This window comes from Leucoraja erinacea, chromosome 14 (genome assembly GCF_028641065.1).
Source record: "Leucoraja erinacea ecotype New England chromosome 14, Leri_hhj_1, whole genome shotgun sequence".
Taxonomy (NCBI): domain Eukaryota; kingdom Metazoa; phylum Chordata; class Chondrichthyes; order Rajiformes; family Rajidae; genus Leucoraja; species Leucoraja erinaceus.
Window position 1 is genome coordinate 49049576 of NC_073390.1, and position 24740 is coordinate 49074315.

Genomic DNA, 24740 nt, shown 5'->3' on the forward strand with positions numbered 1-24740 from the left:
TTGCTTGCTCTCCCTGTGACCGCATGGATTTTCTCCGGGTGTTCCGGTTTCCTCCCAAATGTCAAAGACTTGTGGGCTCGTACGCAATTTGGCCTCTGTAAAGTACCCAGAGTGTGTAGGTAATGGAAAAAATGAGAGATAACAGAGCCAGTGGAAATGGGTGATAGATGGCCGGTATGAACTCAGTGGGCCGAAGGGCCTGTTTACATGCTGTATGTTTCAATCAATCAATCAGGACCAGATTATGTGCTCATCTGTATCATAACTTATGAACCACATGAACAATGATGAGAGTGCTATCCATTACTGATGACATTTCCTTTTCATTTAACTTTGGAGCAAGTTATTGCCTCATTCAAGAAACACGATGCTGATTCATTGTGGAGGAGGTTTACATTGTTAATCAACTAATTAAAACATCGCCAAACACTTTGGGTTAACAACAAAGAAACAAGGGATGTTTAAGAAAGAACTGCAGATGCTGGAAGGTAGACAAAAAAGCTGGAGAAACTCAGAGGGTGAGGCAGCATCTATGGAGCGAAGGAATAGGTGATGTTTCGGGTCGAGATCCTTCTTCACTGCAAGGGATGTTAGGATTGCAGAGTTGACATGAAAGAGAGAATCTCCTTGTACTAAGTGAATGGGTGAAATACAAGAACAATGGAAGAGACATATTGGTGTGTATGAAAATAAAGTTCAAAAAAACAAAGGCAAAGTCAAAAGATGGCACACAAGAACTGAGTAAAGTCAGAAATTGCAGTGTAAGGTGGAGTGGAGAATTGAAAAAGCCACATGTGAAATCTCAGTTACCATGTGTAAAGCTGTCCTTCAAGAAAAGTGACTCCAAATTTAGGAAATAGATACCTGTAATTTAAAAGTTAATACCCACCGGTGATTGACAGTTTGAACTAGTGATTGACAGTTGAATGTGGCATAAATAATTTTGATTCTCTCCTTACATTAAAATTGTATTAAAAAGCTTCTTTGAAAAAAATAGATTGTATTTCATTGTATAGAATAACACACAGGAAATAATAGAGGGGTGTTTTATAACAATTATTGAGGTCATAATTACATGTTTCACTGCTTTCAAGTATTTCTCTGATGGTGTCTAAATATAATAGTGAACAGTGTAAAATCTGAAAACAATTTTAAACAAAATATCTAAAATCTTCAGGTGCTGGAAATCTTGAATGAAAACAGAACATGCTGGAAACACACATTGCACTTCAGGCTGTAGACCCTCCAATAGAACGTCTCTCACAAACTCTGTATCTCTTTCTTTAGATGCTGCCTGCGTGTTTAAAGAAAGGTCCCTACCCAAAACATCGCCTGTCCATTCTCTCCACAGATGCTGCCTGACCCACTGAGTTCCTCCAGCACAAAGTGCTTGACTACCCAAGGAGGCAGGAATACACAGAGACAAGAAACTGCAGATGCTGGAATCCTGAGCAAAACACACAAAAAAAGGTTTTGCTCAGGATTCCAGCATATGCAGCTGCTTGTCTCTCTGCATTTTTGTGCCTTCCTGGGTAGTGCCACACACAATTCCTGTGTATTTCAGTAGTTGGCTTGAGCCTGAATGTATATCCCAAACCTTATTCAGTCGCTGTAAAACGATGGCAAGATAAATTCTGTTATTTTTATTTTGGTGTCTGAGAATTTTTCAATTGCAGTGGCTGCTTCATCAGCTTCATGACTTCACTGCTGCTCTCTGTGTCTGCTTGCACAAATCTGTCTAAACTGTTTGCCTGATATAAGTTCAATAGTGGTTCTGGCCATCACATTCTTATTCATATAATAGGATTGTCACAGAACTGTAGGCAAAAATAGAATTTCACTGTAGCTAGGTACATGTGCCAATGAAATACCTTTGAACCATGGAAAAATGGGTCGGCAGAATGATATAGCTAAACAAAGTGAGGGACAGAGAGCAGTTTTTGTCACATATAATAGGTGATGAGATAGAGCATGGGATCAGGGTGATCTTGCAATACATGCAGTGACTGTTCCCAATCCCCTGCATGATTGCACTCACTGTGCCAGCCGAGCGGAGTGTGCTGTGAATCCCGCAGATCAGACTGAGGGGTCGTATCACTTGTCTCAGCCGACCCGACACAAGCCCTCACTAGCATCCTCCCACAAGAAGTCACGCAGTGATACATTGCTGGATTTGCACTGGTATCCGGTTACAGCACTGTGCAGCAACCAAGATGACAGGGGTTCATGCCAAGTTCCTGGCACGGCATCAAGGAGAGCCAAGATGCCAACAGAGTGTGACAATCAGTAGCCAACTCTGAAACATAATGCTACAATTATCCTTTTTAGCAATGTTAAATTAGCATTCTCTTTTCTGGGAACATATCTTAAATATCAGTACCATAAAAGTGTTTGCAAAACATTTTTAGTAAACAAATGAATTTTTATCATTGGAAGGAAGCAATGACACTGAAATGAACAGCCCGTTGGTCTGGTGAGACTGTGCAACAACACTGTGACTTAAAATCACAACTCATTCAATGTTTTTAATGGTCTCGATAGCTAGAGTGTGGAGTTCACTTCAAATAAATGAACACTCTTGGAGGAGTTGGGCACGATTGCAACATCCACTTTTCTGAGTTCAACCACTAACGTGCAAACAACAGAAATTGGTGTCAGTTTTACAAAGTAATGACAGTGAACACTAACAGTTTTGCAACTGCAACCTCGGCACCAGATGCATCTTTCTAGAACAACCAGCCTCCATTGCCACGCCTGGATACTATATTCCTCATTCTACCTCCCTAATGTGCATATATACATTTTCATCTTCATCACTAAAAAGCCACTAAAGCAAAACAGTATCAGAACCGTAAGTAAAGCTATATTCTCAAAAATGCAAAAATAATTACAAAATATTTATGTAATACATTTGAAAAATCAGTTCAGTTTGATTAGTTGAAAGGTATTGTTTGCCAACAAGAATATATGTTGTATTTCAAGCATATTGACATAATAAATTAATAACTTCAAAATATTTTAATCATAAAGTATATCCATCCAAGGATGTGTAAAATCCTTCTTCTTGAACAGCTAATTTGAAATTTGCCAATTCCTTATCTGAGTTGATTCAACATTTTTTGTGAAAGCTCGTCTTTAAGTCTTTGAATGTCACTTTAAAAAAAATTGAAGGAACTTGGCAACTACAAAAAAAAAATCATATCTGCCAACAAATTTGCACAAAACAAATTAACAACCAATTTCAGAATCTGCTTTCAGTAAACTTAGTTTATGTTAATAGCTTTCCTGAGGAAAAAATATGAACTCAGTTTATTTTCTAGTGACTTAAAGTTTATTTTAACAACTAAAAAAATAATGTGTCTGGTGAAAATATAAACTATCTGTTGAGAACATGTGCACAATTGGGCGGCATGGTCGTGCAGCGGTAGAGTTGCTGCCTTACAGAGTTTGCAGTGCCAGAGAGCCCGGTTCGATTCCGACTACGGGTGTTGTCTGTACGGAGTTTGTACGTTCTCCCTGTGACCGTGTGGGTTTTCTCTGAGATCTTCGGTTTCCTCCCGCACTCCAAAGGTTTGTAGGTTGATTGGCTAGGTGTAAATGTCCCTAGTGTGTGTAGGATAGTGTTAATGTGTGGGGATTGCTGGTCTTGTCGGCTCGGTGGGCTGAAGGACCTGTTTCCGCGCTATATCTCTAAACTAAAATAAAATGTATTGAGGATTCAAGCTTAGATGATCAGGCATCCTGCATAATATTTCACTAACAGAGCACAAGAATAAGGGTAGGCCATTTAGGACTGAAATGGGGAAAAACCTTTTCACTCAGAGAGTTGTGAATTGTGGAATTCTCTTCCACAGAAGGCAGTGGAGGCCAATTCACTGGATGTATTCAAGAGAGAGTTAGATTTTGAGCTCTTAGGGCTGAGGGAATCAAGGGATATGAGGAGAAAGCCGGAACGGGGTACTGATTTTGGATGATCAGCCATGATCATATTGAATGGCGGTGCTGAATCGAAGGGCCGAATGGCCTACTCCTGCACCTGTTGTCTATGTTTCTACAACATGATATTTCATTCCCATGACCTACCGGCAGCCTGGAGGACCAACTGCAGTCTTGCTTTTGCCTGTTCCGCAGGGGACTGCAAAACAACAAAAGATAAAACGCACATCACATATAATGGACTTGGTTATTAATGATGACACAGGAAAGGATTTCCATTCATCAAAAAATAAAAGAACAACTGTGCACAACACTATACAATTAATATGTAATCAAAAAGATACACCACTCAGCAAACAGTTGAATGATCGGTGGCATACTCTTAGTTTATGATTAAGAATGGAACAAGACAACACTAAATAATGTGAGGTATTTTACATAATTCTTTAAGTGTTTCCGATTCCTAGTCGAAACACTACATGTCACACTTTCTCTCTCAAAGCTGTTCAGTGTTAAGCAGCAAAATGTAATGTGATAAGTTTTTAAAATATTAATCGCACTATGAGCAATAGCCCTCAAATCCAAAGTGTATTTTTCCCTTCAATACCTCTGTCACACAAAAAGGACACTTCATTTTTGCATTTGTGCTGCTGTGCTGCATCTATTATAAAATAATGAAGTTTCAACAAATAAAAAAAGATGTGAAGTTTGCTTTAATTCTTTGTAGTTTGGGATCATTAGATTATTTGAGGATTTGCATAGTCAGTTCATACATATGTGCCACCAGAGCTTCCTGCAATCCCATTCAGCAAAGAAATGTTCACATTTGCATAATCCTTCAAAGACATCAACCTCCTCCTCCCCCACACAAATCCTCAGATTTATTGTAGCTTCAAGAATTATCAAAATCACACTTTCTGCAACTTGGTGAGATGCAAACATATCTATTACATAGTGGTGTATAAATTAATACAAACTAAAGCCATGACAAAATTATAAGGACAAGAAAACAGTAACATATATATTGTAATACCTATAACTCAAAGTCCCATAGCAAAGCTTTTTGAAAAGGGCACTTAATTTTGCTTTTATTGCTGCCAATTATCTTCTATTCCTTCATTTTCTGAAGGCATTGGATCCTGACCGGGATACACCAAACCTGTACTCGTGTACCAAAATGGCCATTCTTGATTTATTTACTTTGGCTGTAAATCTTAACAGGCTATTCCAATCGGGTGACTATCACAGTCGAGCAAGTCATGTTCTCATCCATTTATGCACAGAACATAGATCATTGCATAGGTTCCAAGTCCAAATCCTCCCCAATTCCCGCCTGCTGAATTTAACTGAGATGCTACTGGTTGCCAATATGTCAACAGAGATCAAATAACGCAACGCGTTGAGTTTTAGATTTGGCTTTAATAGTTACATTTTACTGTAAAAATACATACATTTACCTCTTGTTTAAGAAGGAACTGCAGATGCTGGAAATTTGAAGGTAGACAAAAATGCTGGAGAAACTCAGCGGGTGAGGCAGCTTCATAGATGCTGCCTCACCCGCTGAGTTTCTTCTGCATTTTTGTCTACATTTACCTCTTAATGAGCACAACATGGCCCACTAATTATCTGCCTATTTTAATTATTTTAATTGCAACTGTTTGTTTGTTTTAAGCGGCAGAATGGGTACTGCTGGTAGAGCTGCTGCTCACAGAGCCAGAGACCTGGATTCAATCCTGATCTCAGGTGCTGTCTGTGTGGAGTTTGCATGTTCTCTCTGCGTGGGTTTATTCTCTGTGTTGCTACCACATTCCAAAGATGTGCAGATTTGTGGGCTTATTGGCCTCTGTAAATCGTCCCTTGTGTGTAAGGAGAGGATGCAAAAGTGGGGATAACTGTAAGAATTAGTGTGAACCGGTGATCGAGGGTTGGTGTGGACTTGGTGGAATGAAGGGCCCATTTCCATGCTGCCTTTCAATTAAATTCAAATTTTAACTGGAGGCTGGTTCAGAAAGCTCCCCAGCATTTCCTCTACATGTGGCTGAGGACTTTGCGGCTGGTCATTTTGCTCCTGGCTTCTGGGATGCTCTGGCCAGCATGATAGGACTTTGGCAACCAGAGCAGGTAGAGGTAGGACATACCCAGCCAGATCCAGCCAGAGAATTTGCTCCAGCTAAATCTGGCACCAAATTACTAAAAAACTACAATGAAAGGGAATTGGAACCATTCACTTCTCTCTCATATCATTATCTAGGTTCCTCTCACTAATGTTCACACTATTTGTCTAAACCATTCTCCGTGGAGCAAATGTTGATCTACAGGGCAAGCATTGTACATGATAGGTATCATTCCTTCTCACAGTTAAAATAAAGTTCAGCTTTAAAAACCTTTTTTCACAAACATCTTTCAAGCAACCAATAAAACTGAATTCAAAATGGATCTTGTGTGGAGTAAAGTCGCATCTTGTATGCTTGGTCCATTTCAATAGTACAGGTGCACAACCTTTTATCCGACAGCCTTGGGACCAGACACTTTTCGTAATTTGGAATTTGTCGGTCTTCGGAATGGAAATTTTTTAGCGTAGATTTTAATGGCTGGCTCAGTGGTAGAGTGCCCGGCTCATATCCGCAAGGTTGCGAGTTTGCGCCTTGATCCCGGCAGTTCCTCAGTCGCGAGTTTGAGTCTTCAGTGTAGTTTTTTTCTTGCAGAATAAATGTCTGTATGAAATGCAGTGTGTTGAATGAATTCCTGAATTTGTAAATGTGACCGCAGCATTGAATCACCTCCCGCACTCATGTCACCCTAGCGGGGCTACATGCCTAAGGCCCTACCCCTCTCCTAAGAAGGCGACATTTTCACACTCTTATATAGTGTGCAGCAGACGACGCCAAACGTGAGCTTTGTGTGCAGACGACAAAAAAATGCTGGTTTCCTGGTAGGCGATATACCCTGACGCGCAATATAATGCCACTTCTCTTTTTAGTTCCCCTTTCTCCAGGACCGATCCGAGGTTCCGCTGTCACCTCTGCGGGCCACCCTCGGTGAATTCTCACTCAACTTTGTCTTGGGATTCCTACTCTCCCGGTCAATGTACCCTCACCTTCTCTTTTATGAATGGGGATTTAGTTCCCCTTTCGTCGAGGACCGACCGGAGGTTCCACTGTCACCTCTGCGGGCCGCCCTCGGTGAATGTCCTTTCTCCCTGGCCCTGGCAAACACGGGGAGCTACACACATCCCCAACCCCCCGCTCCTCCGAACTCCAGAGGAATCCGCTCCCCGATGGGCCGCTACGGCGACAAGTGGCAGTTCGCCCACAGCCCGAGAACAAGACGCACCTTGCGCACCAGCAGCAGCTGCCCCTCTGGAGTTGGAGCGGGGCTGGACTGGAGTTGCTGATCTGGGATCTCCGTGCTTGCAGTGGGCCTGGGGGTCGGTGTCCCGATGAGGGGGCACAGCTCGGGCTGTGGGCGAACTGCCACTTGTCGCCGTAGCGGCCCATCGGGGAGCGGCTCCTGGTGGTCCCGATGTCTCCCACTAGTTTGCAGTTTTCCTCTGGAGTTGGAACGGGGCTGGGCTGCTGCTGGCTGTGGGTCTCTGGGATGTCCGTGCTTGCAGTGGGCCTGGGGGCCGGTGTCCCGTTGGTCCTGACGTCTCCGGTGACTGGCATTGCCGACGTGAAGACAGTGCAAAGCCCCCACGCCGGTGCAATGGGCGGGGAGCTGGAGAGGGGAGGGATGGGGTCACACACATGGCCGGGAAGCAGAGGGGTGTAGGTGGGGTGAAACTGAAGGGAGCGACAATCTGCAGCTCCCTGCCCGCTGAGATAAAAAAGTTCCCACGCAAGACTCACGATACACTGTGTATCGTGTCTACCGTGGGAACTTTATAACTCAGCGGGCAGGTAGCAGCATATTGTCAATTATTAACCCTCCCGCGCAATATACCCTCACCTTCTCTTTTATGGATGGGGATTTAGTTCCCCTTTCTTCCAGGACCGACCTGAGGTTCCGCTGTCACCTCTGCGGGCCGCCCTCGGTAAACGCTCACTCAACTTTGTCTTGGGATTCCTACTCTCCCGGTCAATGTACCCTCACCTTCTCTTTTATGAATGGGGATTTAGTTCCCCTTTCGTCGAGGACCGACCGGAGGTTCCGCTGTCACCTCTGTGGGCCGCCCTCGGTGAACTGTCCTGTTTCCCTGTCCCTGGGATACTTGGGGGCTGAACATCAGGCACAAACCCCCCCAATGTGAAACCCACCCCCAACTCCAGAGGAATCCGCTCCCCGATGGGCCGCTACGGCGACAAGTGGCAGTTCGCCCACAGCCCGACCTGCGCGACCTCAAGAACAAGACGCACCTTGCGCATGTTATCATTTTCTACCCTCTGGAGTTGGAGCGGGGCTGGGCTGGAGTTGCTGATCTGGGACTCTCCGTGCTTGCAGTGGGCCTGGGGGTATTGTGTCCCAGATGAGGGGGCCCCTCTCGGGCTGTGGGGAACTGCCACTTGTCGCCTAGCGACCCATCGGGGAGCGGCTCCTGGTGGTCTCGATGTCTCCCGCTAGTTCGCAGTTTTCCTCTGGAGTTGGAACGGGGCTGGGCTGCTGCTGGCTGTGGGTCTCTGGGTCTCCGTGCTTGCAGTGGGCCTGGGGGTCGGTGTCCCGTTGGTCCTGACGTCTCCGGTGACTGGCATTGTATGCTGGCATCGCCGACGTGAAGACAGTGCAAAGCCCCCACGCCGGGCAATGGGCGGGGAGCTGGAGAGGGGAGGGAAGGGGTCACACACATGGCCGGGAAGCAGAGGGGTGTAGGTGGGGTGAAACTGAAGGGAGCGACAATCTGCAGCTCCCTGCCCGCTGAGTTAAAACGTTCCCACGCAAGACTCACGATACACTGTGTATCGTGAGTCTACCGTGGGAACTTTTTTAACTCAGCGGGCAGACAGCAGCATATTGTCAATTATTAACCCTCCCGCGCAATATACCCTCACCTTCTCTTTTATGGATGGGGATTTAGTTCCCCTTTCTTCGAGGACCGACCGGAGGTTCCTCTGTCACCTCTGCGGGCCGCCCTCCGTGAACGTTTTCAAGGACCTTTTTTCATGGACTGAAAAAATGTCGCTATTCGGAGGTTTTCGTTATTTGGATCTTCGGATAAAAGGTTGTGCACCTGTACTGGTATTGTTCAGCAAGTTCTAATAATAAGTCCATATATATTATATTATCGGCCATTAAAGTTGGCTGTTCATGAGTGAACATTGCATCTTCAGCTGGTGATGGAGATCTGACCACTTAACAGGAAGTTACATTCATATAGACAATACACCAACTGCACCAAATTTCTGAATGATATTAGTAGAATAAAAATAATGATTTTTTTTAGAATTTCTACTGAAGTATTTGAATTTGTTCCTTAAAAATTAAAATGCAACAAAATTAATTTGCAATTTAGCTAAAACCTAGCCCTTTACCCCTCTCCTAAGAACCCAGAAGAGTCCAAATTCCGATTAATAGACCTACACACGTTTCAAACACACATTGCTCACAAAAAAAAATGCATATCCTGGTCAACAAAAACTGACAGCAATTAAATGCCATTCCCAGATTCCGAAACCAGTCTACAATGCGAGGATTTTGTTTGTTGATTTTAGCTCAGCATTCAACATCATTGTGCCAGAGCTACTACACTTCAAACTTTCCGAGTTGAGTGTGCCTGAACCCCTCTGTCGGTAGATCAACAGCTTCCTGGCAGACAGGAAGTAGCATGGGAGGCTGGGAAAGCACATCTCAAACCCACAAACCCTCAGCATAGGAGCACCGCAAGGCTGCATACTCTACCCTCTCCTCTACTCTCTCTACATCAATGACTGCACCTCCACTGACTACTCCGTCAAGCTTCTCAAGTTTGCGGACGACACAACCCTGATTGGACTGATCCAGGATGGGGAAGAATCTGCCTACAGACAGGAAGTGACACTGCTGGCGACCTGGTGCCATCGCAACAACCTGGAGCTCAATGCTCTTAAGACAGTGGAATTGATAGTAGACTTTAGGAGAGCTCCCTCTCCCCTCACCCCACTCACCATCAACAACACCACAGTCACATCTGTGGAGTATTTTAAGTTCCTGGGAACCATCATCTCCAGGGACCTTAAATCCCAATCTGCCACAGCCAATGATGGTCCAATTCTACACGGCCATCGTAGTCTGTCCTCATCTTCTCCATCATGGTCTGGTTTGGCTCAGCCACCAAGCACGACATCCGGAGGCTGCAGCGAATCGTCCGATCAGCTGAGAAGGTTATTGGCTGCAATCTTCCCTCCATTGATGAACTGTACACTGCAAGGGCCAGGATGCGAGCGAGTAAGATAATCTCTGACCCCTCTCACCCTGGCCACAAACTCTTTGAATTACTCCCCTCTGGAAGGCAACTCCGGACTGTCAAAGCCACCACAGCCAGACATAAAAACAGCTTTTATCCACAAGCAGCTCTACTCAATAACCAAAAATCTGCAGCCTCCTTTTGCTCTGGTATTTTATTTAATTCACATGTTTAATCAATAATGTTTTAATATTAATGATTAACGTTTTATGTGTCATTCCTAACTGTCACTGTATGTCGTTGTTACTTGCGGGCTGAGCTTCAAGGCAAACTCCTTGTATGTGAATACTTGGCCATTAAACATTCATTCATTCAATGGATGGACACTTTTGAATTGGCTTCATTTTATCTGGTTCACAATGGACAAAGATATTTTCAATGTTAACATGAACTACTTGATTAGTAAATATGTGCTCTCCATGGATAGGGCTTACTGTTAGCTGATGAGACCACACCTGGAGTATTGTGTGCAGTTTTGGTCCCCTAATTTGAGGAAGGACATACTTGCTATTGAGGGAGTGTAGTGTCAGTTTACAAGGTTAATTCCCGGGATGGCGGGACTGTCATATGCTGCGAGAATGGAGCGGCTGGGCTTGTATACTCTGGAATTTAGAAGGACGAAAGGATATCTTATTGAAACATATAAGATTATTAAGGGTTTGGACACTAGTGCTGGAAACATGTTCCCGATGTTGGGGGAGTCCAGAACCCGGGGCCACAGTTTAAGAATAAGGGGTAAGCCATTTAGAACGGAGATGAGGAAACACTTTTCCACACAGAGAGTGATGTGCGTAGAATTCTCTGCCTCAGAGAGCGGCGGAGGCCGGTTCTCTGGATACTTTCAAGAGAGAGCTAGATAGGGCTCTTAAAGATAGTGGAGCCAGGAGATATGGGGAGAAGGCAGGAACGGGGTACTGATTGGGGATGATCAGCCATGATCACATTGAATGGCGGTGCTGGCTCGAAGGGCCGAATGGCCTACCCCTGCACCTATTGTTTATTGTCTATATCACCAAGGACAGTAGAAGGATGCAAGAGCCTGGGCACATTGAAAATACCAATTGTAAATTCTTATCCATTTACGTGTGTGAAGTCCAAGTATTTTAAGGGGTACTTATGTGCAAAAGTTAGAGCATGAATGGGTTACACCTGTACCTCTCTAAGGAAAGTAGAATCACTGCTGAATCTCATAGAAACATAGAAAATAGGTGCAGGAGTAGGCCATTCGGCCCTTCGAGCCTGCACCGCCATTCAATATGATCATGGCTGATCATCCAACTCAGAATCCTGTACCTGCCTTCTCTCCATACCCCCTGATCCCTTTAGCCACAAGGGCCACATCTAACTCCCTTTTAAACATAGCCAATGAACTGGCCTCGACTACCTTCTGTGGCAGAGAATTCCAGAGGTTCACCACTCTCTGTGTGAAAAATGTTTTTTCTCATCATGACACAGACTTGACAGCAATGCACTGAAAAATTGTAACACAAGTAAGGAGAGGGTCACACATTTCAAGATCCACATCTTGAAGGAAGAGATAAAGAATCGCAGAGATTGAGCACACATTGGAGCCCAGGAAGTTATTCAATATTCAGATGATGGGAAAGTGTGAGAAAATAGTCAAGAGAGATGAATGCCTACTTTCAGCTGGTTAAGTTAATTAAAATTGCCATTTAGAAAGACCACATCTCACACTTATTTAACTGCAGCTATTATAACCAAGATGCTATTTCACGTACTTAGTGAAGCACGTTCATTTCATTTCTCCTTCTTTCTTGCAGATGGCACTACCAATTGCTGTCTGTAGTAATAAATCAAAAGGAGGAATCTTCAGCTGCTTGGGCAATCATAGATTGGAACAAAGGTGGTCCATAAATGATGGCATTTGGAGAATTTGCTTGGAGATGCTTGGGCACAATCTTGTCTGCCCAAAAAACTTGCATGAAATGTCAATGAGTCTTGGGTGTCCACCTCCACACCTTTACTTGAAACACGGAGCTAACATTTTGCAGGAAGTGGTTTATAAGCTCCTTTTCGACATTTGTACACCCAATCATGGTTTAGTGTTGAGTGGCAGAAGTACAGGGCTCTATTGCAGTGCAGCCATGACCATCCCTCATACAACCAGCAATGTTTGCTGCCATTGTGACTGGATTTTATTGTTGCTCAGGGCTTTGATGCAGCATGGATACTTCCATGACCTGTCCTCCAGCTGATTGCTGGACCAGTAGATTTCCCAGTCTTGGGAATAACTGGATGTCATCTTTACGGATTGCTGTTCTGAAAATAACCTATTAGCCAGACGGCCAGGACTTCAGAGCAAAGCAACATGGCTCTAAACCAGGCTGGTAAAGCTCAGAAATGCTAGAGATTAACCCACAGCTCTCAACCTCACCCTCCACAAACAACAATTGGCTTTGACACACCAGGGGACAGGACAAAAACATGCATTGAAATGGTGAGATCTGAAATGTTGACCAATTGATATGAATATTTTGGCCTGGCTTGACATAGAACCATAGAAACATTGAAAATAGGTGCAGGAGTAAGCCATTCGGCCCTTTGAGCCAGCACCGCCATTCAATATGATCATGGCTGATCATCCAAAATCAGCAACCTGTTCCTGTTTTTTCCCCAAATCCCTTGATTCCTTTAGCCACAAGAGCTAAATCTAACTCTCTCTTGAAAACATCAAGTGAATTGGCCTCCACTGCCTTCTGTGGCAGAGAATTCCACAATTCACAACTCTCAGGATGAAACAGTTTTTCCTCATCTCAGTCCTAAATGGCCTACCCCTTATTCTTAAAATGTGACCCCTGGTTCTGGACTCCCCCAACATTTTTCCTGCATTTAGCCTGTCCAATCCTTTAAGAATTTTATATGTTTCTATAAGATACCCTCTCATCCTTCTAAATTTCAATGAATACAAGCCCAGTCGACCCATTCTTTCACCATATATCATTGATGAGTCTGGACAAGCTCTTGCAATTTTCACCCAAGTCACCAACACTGGTGCAAAAAGTCACATTTTGTTGACAAACTGTTTGTGACATTGAGTGAAATTAATGCTGAATTAAAAAAGAGTTTCATCACACAAAATACTTAATGCTTGATTTTTGTTCTCATTTTGTTTCTCCAAAGAGAACACATCTGTTCAAAAATGATTGAAACCATAGAAGAAAGTGGCTTCTGATATAACAATCCATATTTTAAAACTGTGAATCAGAAAGCCTGAAGACATTACCATGTGAAAAAAGCACAGTGCAAACAATCTTTTGACATACTGTGTATACACAAAACACTGCTGCAGGATCCATGCAAATGCCCATTTGTCTACAACTACAAGTACATTCAAAAGTAACAGATTGTTAAGTACTTTTGGGTTTTCTGATAAAAAAGAATCCAGACACATGCAAGGCTTGTTTGTTGCTGCTCATGAGTCGCTGAGCCAGATTTAACAGGGAAACGTTGCCAATTCTCCAATGGAGAGCACAAAGATGAGGACTCCCATGTGAATGCTGGCTGCTATTTACAAAAAATCTCCAATTGCACTCTGATGTTGGACCATGGATGGAATTAGCAGGGGACTCCAATTTGCAGCATTTTCCTGGAAATTGGATTGGGAAATAATGGCAAACCTGGCCTTAGAGAAATTCCCATTTCTTCTCCAATCCTTCAGAACTAATTTTGCTTTCTTATATTTACATGAAGGGTCTACAATCTGAAATGTAATTCCATTTATCTTTCTACAGATGCTGCCTCTCCAGCTGACTGTTTTTGTGTCATTGTTTTTGTCTATTAATCGTAGTTGTTATATTATTCAGATTGTTCATTCTTAAACTAAAATTGACGCTAACGTAGTATCTCTAATGTTTCTGTATGCCACATTCATTGACAATCATTCAACATTTCTGGGTGATTTCATCTCAGTCATCGTAGCCATTTTCTGGGCGTGACTTGTTCAGTACATCCAATCATACGTATTAACATAATCACATCTTAAAATAATATTCTTTATGCATCTTAAAGGCCACTTAAATTAGTAATAAGATATAGTTTGAAAGTCATATCTTCATTCCCCTTTATACCTTCTAGGTACGCAGTTGTTTACATGTAATACTTGAGTAAAATGAAGATGTAAAATAAGGCACCATTTAGAATGAGAATGCAAACTAAAAAATCCTGCAATTATTCCAAATGAAAATATTATTAATTATCATAATCAGAATAAAGTCCATTATTGGGAATAGAACTTGTGCCAGCCTCTTCAAAACTCCATGAAATAGGCTCATGTTTGTTTTAGCCTTTTCCTGACAAAATATATTTCTCTGGTGTTATTATACATCTTTAAATGTTCTCTTTCAGCAAAATGTCTTCCTATTTTTCATATGCTAATACACCAGGGGAAAATGCTTTAGCACCTACAATGTGAAAATGGTGGAACAGTTGATTCCAATGCTCCTTTAAAGGTGAATAGATCTATAATACAATCATTTATATTGCGTCAATGATATTTCAGGAGCTATGCACCATTTCTCCAACTTCATGACCTTTAAAAATGTTTGTAAAACTTTTATTTCCACTTATTATGCTGAACATATTCCATTACATATTTTAAATGTAAACAACTCTGAATAATGATGTGGACAGTTCTGTGATTGTGCCCTGACATTTGTGCATGAAGCAGAGATGGAAACCTAGTGCATTAATTTAGCTCTCATCTCCAGTAACTGTGCTTCTGTAAAAAGTTTCATACAGAATTCACATAAATCATGTAGAAGAAAAATGAGAAAATCTGGTGCCCAACTCATCATCTACCATTCTGCGAAATGAAATCCACTAAAATACCTATCAAAACTGCAATCATCAGTAGATAATATCGTCTTAGGTCTATCTGCACTTTCCGATTTAATTTCCTCCATGCCCTTGACATCCACAGATACCATTAAGATTAAGCACATACAGTAACTGAGCATTTTTCATATTTTGATGCATGAGGCCGAGGCACTAAATGTAATATCATCATTTGAAAATTAATGAAATATTTCTTTTGTAATTTTTTGACTTGGAAAGCAGGCTGAATACTTTGGTTTCTCTAAAGTAATTTCCCCATCAGAATGACACACAATTATGAATAGATATGCAACCAGTCAAAGGTCAGCTAAATTACTACATCATTAAATGAGGGAAGAGATCAAACCAGAGCACGGCGCTGCTGCTGAAATGGTTATGCTGCCTGGTACATCAAATATGATGAAATCATTAGAGAAATAAGCATGGAAATCTGTTTGCAGATTAACCCATGGTTTCACGCAGCTTTTATCTAATGGGGCACTGTGGAAATCTTGTCAGCTTTTCATCAGCCACGATCAAATTACTGAAGCCATGAACATATCATGGCTGCAAATGAGAACGGTATGCCTGATTGGCATTTTTATTTATAAAGTAGCAAAGGTTTAATTTTATGCCAATAAGTGTAGATAGATAGACAATCCGTCATTAGGAATTAATACGGCAGTGAACATCTGAACCTATCCGTCATGCAAGCGTAGAAAATATATATTAGATAACAACATTTGTCAAAAATGTACATAATTCCAAATTTAAAATTCAACCCATCCACAGGAGGATGAAAAAGAATGAAAATCACATCTTATGTGGTATTTCATCCAGACAACTTTGCATTGATTAGTAGGGTCTGCGAGATTCGGATCCATTTGTTGTGGAATGAAACATACTTTTTGTCGGATATTTGGAAGAGAACTGCCGTTACAGTACAACATCCTTCTGACTTCCATGGCCAGCAGTACAGAACATGCTGGAGGTCAGATGCTATCAATATGGCGAAAGGTCTGTATGTGAATGCAACAAGGGGAGTTAAAATATGTCCCAGCTACACTAGTCCCACCTGCCTGTGTTTGGCCCATATCCCTCCAAACCTATCATATCCATGTACCTGTCTAACTGTTTCTTAAACGTTGGGACAGTCCCAGTCTCAACTACCTCCTCTGGCAGCTTGTTCCATACACCCGTCACACGTTGTGTGAAAAAGTTACCCCTCAGATTCCTATTAAATCTTTTCCCCTTCACCTTGATCCAATGTCCTCTGGTCCTCGAGTCCTCTGCTCTGGGCAAGAGACAGTGCCCCATTGGGGGGGGGAGGTCTTTGTCTCCAGCTAAGCACTTAGCTTCACTTTATACATTTTAATATTAAAATTAAATCATGGAAAATCAAACTAACCACTTACTTTTTGGGAAAACTTGCTTATCACTCATGGGTCACTCCATTCTGTGGGATGGCCATGGCAACAAGGCCACAAAATTCAGCAGGGATTGACGGGCTCAGTCAGGAATATTTTCCAACCACCAAATGGTCATTGAACATTTTCTATACCATTTTTTACCAAATTTGGCATCAATCGTTGGCAAGGAAATATCACTTCAGTCATCACAATGTCATCAACCTTTGGCAAGGAAACATCACAACCTTTGGCAAGACCACACCTAGCCACCTTCATAGATGAAAAAAACTATGCACCAATATATTTTAAATATCGTCCTAGAGAAGTAATTCTTGAATGATATGCTTAGGTTGGTCAATTGCTGCAATTTAAAACTCAAGGTTCCCTTTTACTGCTAAATACATAGAAACCAAAATTGCATTGTATGCTGTAAGCACCAACTACTCTAAATGTAGCACAAGAATTTGGTACAATTGCGTCGGAGAAATAGCTATCAATTTTCATAACACAGAACATAGAACAGTCCAGCACAGGAACTGGCCCTTCAGCCCATAAAGTATGTGCTGAACATAATAACGTTAAATTAATCTCCTCCATATCCTTACGATCTCTGCATATCCGTGCTTATCTAAAAGCCTCTTAAATGCTTGTATCATATCTGCCTCCACCACCACCCTGGCAGCGTGTTCCAGGCATCCACCGCTCTCCCATCTGCCTCTCCCATCTCCTTCATATTTTGCCACTCGGACCTAAAGGTTATGCTCTCCACTTTGACATTTCAACCCAGGTAAGATGGTTTCCGACTGTCTACCTTATCTATGATTTGCATAAATATATATACTTCTATCAGTTTTCCCATACATTTCCCTGGTGACCCCTTGCCCCTTGCATCCTTCCTGTAAAGGGGACGACCAGAACTGTACAAAATACACCAAATGTAGCCCAATCTATGTTTTATAAAGCTGCAACATGACGTCCTGATTCTTATACTCAATGCCCGACTGATGACGGCAGGCATACCACAAGCTTTTACAATTTTACCTCCTTGTGCTGCCACTTTCAAGGAGCGATGGACCCCAAGATACATCAATGCTGGTACAGATCAAAGAGTCATATAGCATGGAAACAGTTTCTTGGCCCGACTCTTCCACACCGACCGAGATACCCAATCTAAGCTTCTCCCACCTATCCACGTTTGGCACATATCTCTTTCAACCTTTCCTATCAATGAGCCTGGTCAAATGTATTTTAGATGGTATTATTATACCTGCCTCAACTACTTCCACTGGCAGTTTGTTTTATATTCTCACTACCCCTCTGTGAAAAAGTTGCCCCAGATTCCTATGAAATCTTTCCCTGCGCACCTTAAATCTATGCCATCCTGTTCTCGGTTCCTCTACTCTGGGGGGAAGACTCTATCTATTCCTCATGAATTTATACACCTCTCAGCCTCCTGCTCCAATGAATAGTGCCGCAGCCTGACCAAAATGACAACATCCCACAAAATCTTCTCTGCACGCTTTCCAGCTGAATGGCATCCTTCCCATAGGCAGAGTGAGCAAAATTGAACACAATACTTCACCAATGCCTTGTACAACTGGATCATAACATCCCAATTACTATAGCCAATTCCCTAATTTCTAAAGGCAAGCATGCCAAAAGCTTTCTTCACCACACTAACTGCCTGCAACGTCACTCTCAGGGAAATATGTACAGTGTACAGGAAGATTGAAGAGAATGGAAATAGCCATCGTGAGAGACAAAGGAAATCTGAATATAATGCCGAATATGGCAAGGTCACACCAAAGGTATTTTGTTCCCTCATTGAAAAAGACTACATAAACATCTCACGTGGTAGCTAACCATGTGTTCACCTTGTTGGGAGGACAATAAATCAATTACATTGCTGAGACACCATGTATTAATTTAAAAGATGAATTTTGCAGCTCAACATTATTCAATAAATATATCACCATGAATAATGTACAAAAGGTAGGCATGTTATCAAATGAACTGCAAAAAATGTACAAAACTTACTAAACTCAACAAATACTACATATTTAATTGTGATATAATTGTATAGGCATTGACATTATTTTTTTTATAAAGATGCTGAAGTATCAAATGTAATTCCATATTGTGATATGTTAAAATCAAATTTTCGCGTCCAGAAGTAACATTTCACTCTCACCTGAGATATTAAATAATGTATATACTATGGAAAGTGCTTACAGACAACTGGATGCCTCGCCAGGAATTTTAGCAAAACATTGATTAGAAAATGTTCTCTGTGCAGTTTGCACACTGAACATGCTGGTGAAATGGAACCTGCACAATTCACTTAGAGATCTGCTCAACAATCTCACAATTGCCACAGTGCTGTCATTCCGATCAGAAGGAAGAACATCAAACGGATGTACTCTCCCCAGAACAGTTACGTAGAAGGTTGGCAGGGAGGTGAGGGAATAGGCAGGGAAGGCAGAACACATCTCCTGTGTGCCTGGCTGTGTCTCCCCTTGCGACAGTGCGCTGGCAATCTGTGAGCAGCCTCATGCCACTAAGTACAGGATGATCAAAGGGCCAACAATCACAACTTGCAGTTGTTGTGAATTGTACAAAAGGTTGCCAACTGTGAAAGGACCACCAGTGATGCAGTTTCTATTATCCTGAGCTGTCAAAACCAAGGGAGCACGTAATCTATATTATATTAAGACTCTGATCTTGGATGTTTACTTGTGGGTTTGCTTGCTTGCTTGCTTGAACTTTTGCTTTGATTCACATCTCCTCGAAAACCCGACGCAGTAACGGTGACATTTTTACATATTCCGGTAGAGATTTACCTCATGATCTCAAAAATTCCCTCATCTGAAATTTGATTTATTATTTCCCGAGTTTTTACCATCTTTTTAAAATCTAACGTGCTGAAGCGAGCTGGATGACGTCACAATGCCTCTGCTCCTCGTGGCATGCTGCTCAGAATTTTCAACGCGTAGCCCCACTGTTTTCCACGAACTGCGAGTGCGCTCTGGTGCACCTGGGTAGGTGCTGCTTCTACCCCCTCCCTCTCTACCCTCTCCCCGTGGCAGAGAAAGCAAGAGAGAGAGAACATGGTGGTTATCGCAGGGTGGGCACGGACAAGCGCAGTGGAAAAATGGCCGTGTTGGCCGTCACAGGGGACGACCTCCTCTCCGTCTCCTCTGTCCGATCGTCTGCCACGCGGGTGGGTGGGCTTACACTCGTGGAAGGCACGATCGCCCGGCCCTCCGCGCTGAAAACACCTCGGATCGACGGGCCTACTCTGTGTGCACGCAGGCCGCAGCCTAGATCGGGAGGATTCTGCTCTACGACCTGGGTAGGGCTGCAGGTACCCCCTCCCTGGGGTGAACGCGGTTGAGGGAAAGCAAGAGAGAGAGAGATGAAGAGGGGGGAACTCTCTGTGGGGGAGGGTAGTTGGGGGGGGGGTTCACGGGGTGGAGATTTAGGGGAGGGAGTTAGATGTGGGAAGAGGGGGGGAGGAGAGGGGGAGGGAGGGTATGGAGAGAAGGCAGGTATCGACACATACTTGTGTTGGACAAAATGATTAGATTCTTGATTAGTAAGGGTGTCAGGAGTTATGGGGTGAACGCGGTTGAGGGGGAAAGGTAGATTAGCCATGAAGGAATGACGGAGTAGACTTGATGGGCATTTCAGCTCCTAGAACTTCTGAACATAAACACATGCTGGGAAAGGTCAGCTGCAATAAAGTCAATCACATTTGTAAGAGAAAACCAAATAAAAAACAGAAAATGTTGGAAATACTCTGCAGGTCAGGCTGCATTTGTGGGAAGAACAAAATAATTGATATAACAGGTTGAAAATTCTTTGTCAGAAGAATTTGTATTGTATTCAAATTTATTGTCATTGTCAATTTGAGACAACGAAATGAATTTTCCTTACAGGCAGTATCATTAACAAAAAAAAAAACAAAAAACAAAAAAATCATAATAAAAAAGGGTCTTTCTCTGGATATTTTAACTCTGCTTCTCTTCCCAAAAGCGTAGCCCGACCTGCTGAGTATTTGCAACATTTTCTATTTCGATTTCACATTAGCGACTGCCTGGCCCAATTACAATGATTCCACCCAGAAATGATCACCACCATAATCTAATGTTGATAAGATCCCATCCATGTGTAATACACGCAAGAAAAAGTACGCAATTTCCAGACATTTATTTGAGCAAAGAAGCCCCTTGAATCTGCCCAGCTCTGCAATGAAATCTTGGCAGCGTTGTCTCCTAACTCCATTCACCCATATTGCTTCTCTAATTTCTCTATACTGACAGAAATATATACTTGTGCACCTCAGTTTAGTAACATTTTGTTGGGTGCTTGATGCTTTCAAATTCTACAACTCTTTGAGTGAAGAGATGCTTCCCAACTTCAATCTTGATTTCTCTGCCTCTGGTTTTATTACATCCGTTATTGATGATGCCTTAACAGATAAATCCTTCTACCTATCCTGTCAAAATAAATTGATAAAACTCATCTTGACCTCTCGTCCGTAACTAGTGTTAATAGGTTTCCTTCAAATGCACACATCTTCATTCTAAGAACTTCTTTAATGGAAATCTATTGAATGCTTTCCGAAGTTTACATAACTACATCCATTGGTATCTCCCAGTCACCTATTGTAATTAATTCCTAAAAAAAAATCAATTATGTTCTATAGTAACAGCCTGTCTATAATAATAAAACAAAAACTGCCTGAAACTAACCGCAGGTCAGGTTGTGTTTGTGGAAAGGGATAAAGAGTTGGCCAAAAGATCATAAGAGCAGAATTAGGCCCTTCATGGCTGATCTACTTTTCCCTCTCAACCCCATTTAATGCTGGCACCCTGTAATGTTTGGCACCCTTGTTCATCAATAATCTATCAATTTCTGCTTTAAAAATACCCTAAGTATTGGCCTCCATTGCCCTTTATCTGCTTTTCTGTTCATTGTCCCTATCCAGTTTAAATGTCTCCAAATGTGCAGTCCTTAATTATAGATTGCATTAGAATCTTCACTGAAAGCTTGGCCATGCAATGGAATTTGGAAAGCTTTGATAGTAAGCAAGAGTAGAACAGAAGCAGAGATTATTGAGAGAATTTGAAACTTGGGCAGCTGAAGGTTTCCTGTCATAAATGAGAAATTAATAAATGTCATGGAATTCACAAAAGCTTCGAGTCAAGTAGGTTGCTTTGGTAGATAAAGTGGTGGGGGTGCATAATGTTTGGGACAAAGCCCCATCATTTATTTATTTGCCTCTGTACTCCACAATTTGCGATGTGTGATAGAAAAAAATCACATGTGGTTAAAGTGCACATTGTCAGATTTTAATAAAGGCCATTTTTACACATTTTGGTTTCACCATGTAGAAATTGCAGCAGTGTTTACACATAGTCCCCCCATTTCAGGGCAGCATAATGTTTCGGACACAGCAATGTCATGTAAATGAAAGTAGTCATGTTTAGTATTTTGTTGCATATCCTTTGCATGCAATGACTGCTTGAAGTCTGCGATTCATGGACATCACCAGTTGCTGGGTGTCTTCTCTGGTGATGCTCTGCCAGGCCCGATTCAGATCGGGTGATTAGCGGCCACTCAAGAATTGACCATTTTTTAGCTTTGAAAAACTCCTTTGTTGCTTTAGCAGTATGTTTGGCATCATTGTCTTGCTGCAGAATGAACCACCAGCCAATGAGTTTTGAGGCATTTGTTTGAACTTGAGCAGATAGGACGTGTCTATACACTTCAGAATTCATTATGCTACATCAGCAGTTGCATCATCAATGAAGATAAGTGAGCCAGTACCTTCAGTAGCCATACTTACCCAGGCCATAACATCCCCACCACCACCACCGTGTTTCACAGATGAGGTGGTATGCTTTGGATCTTGGGCAGTTCCTTCTCTCCTCCATACTTTGCTCTTGCCATCACTCTGTTATAAGTTAATCTTCGTCTCATCTGTCCACAAGACCTTTTTCAAGAACTGTGGTTGCTCTTTTAAGTACTTCTTGGCAAACTGCAACCTGGCTACGCTGTTTTTGTGGCTAACCAGTGGTTTACATCTTGCAGTGTAGCCTCTATATTTCTGTTCATGAAGTCTTCTGCGGATAGTGGTCATTGACAAATCCACATCTGAAGGGTGCTTCTGATCTGTCGGACAGGTGTATGGTGTTTTTCTTTTTTAAAGAGAGAATTCTTCTGTCATCAGCTGTGGAGGTCTGCTTTGTCCTGCCAGTCCTTTTGCAAATAGCAAGCTCAACGGTGTTCTCTTTCTTCTTAATGATGTTCCAAACAGTTGATTTTGGTAAGTCTAAGGTTTGGCTGATGTCTCTAACAGTTTTATTCTTGTTTCTCAGCCTCAAAATGGCTTCTTTGACTTTCATTGGCACAACTTTGGTCCTCATGTTGATAAACAGCAATAAAAGTTTCCAAAGGTGATGGAAAGACTGGAGGAAGGACTAGGTGTTGAGAGCTCTCTTATACCTGTGTTAAGGAGACAATTAAACACACGTGAGCAATTACAGACGCATGTGAAGCCATGTGTCCCAAACATTATGGTGCCCTCAAATGTGGAGACGATGTATAAACACAGCTGTAATTTCAACATGGTGAAACCAAATTGTATAAAATTTATTATAATCTGACAATGTGCACTTTAACCACATGTGATTTTTTTCTATTACAAATCTCAAATTGTGGAGTACAGAGGCACATAAATGAATGATGGGTCTTTGTCCCAAACATTATGGAGGGCACTGTATGTGGTGGAGGTTGCAGTCATAGGCTGTTGAGAGCTCATTGAGGTTTCAAATTAAACTGAGGCACCGGAAGACAGACATCACGCAAAAATCAGTGAAGATGAAGAGAAATGACTAAACGGATTGATAGTGGTACACGAGCAGTCCCATGTTTAGGCTAAACCTCAGAAGCAAAAAATGATGAAGTAGATGCCAACATTGTGGTATTTAAGCATGAATATAACAGAAGCATATGGATGACCAATGAAGAGATATTGCATTGAATGTAGAAGTTACAAATTTACACCAAATTTACAAACAAGTTGGTTTGACCTGATACAGATGGATGTGGGAAATGATAGAAAATGCCATTTAAAATATGGCTTATGCTGGTCATAGGGAAATTTATAACCGGCTGGGATCGATATTGACTATCCGTCGAAGACCCATACCTCACACCACCCCTACTGCTTTAACAATAGGAAAATCAAATAAACAGAACTGAACAGGAAGAGGAGAAAAACAGAGTGAAAACAAAATCAAAATATAATTAAAATGCATAGCTGCAGAAGAACATGCAAAATGCAACTCCTGAGAAGAAAGAATGTTGATCTAGAAGGATTGCACAACTGAATGTATGACTTTGACAGATGGCGATAACAAAAAAAATTACAACCGTGATCTGTATGTTCATGGTTTCATATTTATGAGAAACAACTTGAACTTTCCCAGTACCACAATGAGATCTTTTTGAAGCTAATGATAAACATGTTTTGATATATTGCATAAAATAACTTTTTTACTAAGTTAAAATGTAAAAATATACTAAGATCTGAAAAAGCAAACAGGGAAGGTAACAATTCAAGAGAAAACAAATTTAAATCAAAATTTCTTTGTTGTATCAGTCTCAAGAGATTGCAAGCAAACTTTGCAAATGTTCTTGCTCACAACTAACATTTGCTAATGTTCTTGCTCACAACTAACATATGAAAGCCAGCACCCAGATTTGCCAGTTATGTGTTTAATTAAGATCTTGCCAGATGGTATGAGGATTTTAAAGCAACATATCTTCATTCAGTCACAGCATTTTAGACTTTTAGTGGGACTGACTGAAATAGGACATGGACAGATGTCACAGATGCTCTAAAGGTAACTATACAACAGAATAACTACACTATTAACAAATTTGGCATCAAACCTTCTCCTGCCTCATCCAATCTTATGGGAATGGTGCCCTGCAACTCACAACAACCCCGAGTATCTTAATTTCCAATTCATAAGTCATGAAACGGTAGATTGTACTTTTGAGACTTTCCAATGCATTAAAGAATTGTTGCTTCCCTTCAGTCATCAAGCATTAAATTTGTTTTAAAATTTTCCATTATTTTTGGCTTCTAATTACTTATCTAGCTGCACACAGAG

At 41.9% G+C, this 24740-nt stretch overlaps 1 protein-coding gene across 1 annotated transcript in view; it reads right to left on the minus strand.

The window, feature by feature from the left end:
- Positions 1–24740, minus strand: part of rsrc1 (arginine/serine-rich coiled-coil 1) — a 272809-nt gene that overhangs the window by 139145 nt on the left and 108924 nt on the right. Inside the window, exon 10 of the mRNA XM_055645333.1 lies at positions 4084–4135. Within this exon, the coding sequence (XP_055501308.1) occupies positions 4084–4135 (52 nt within the window). The remainder of the gene's footprint in view (positions 1–4083; positions 4136–24740) is intronic.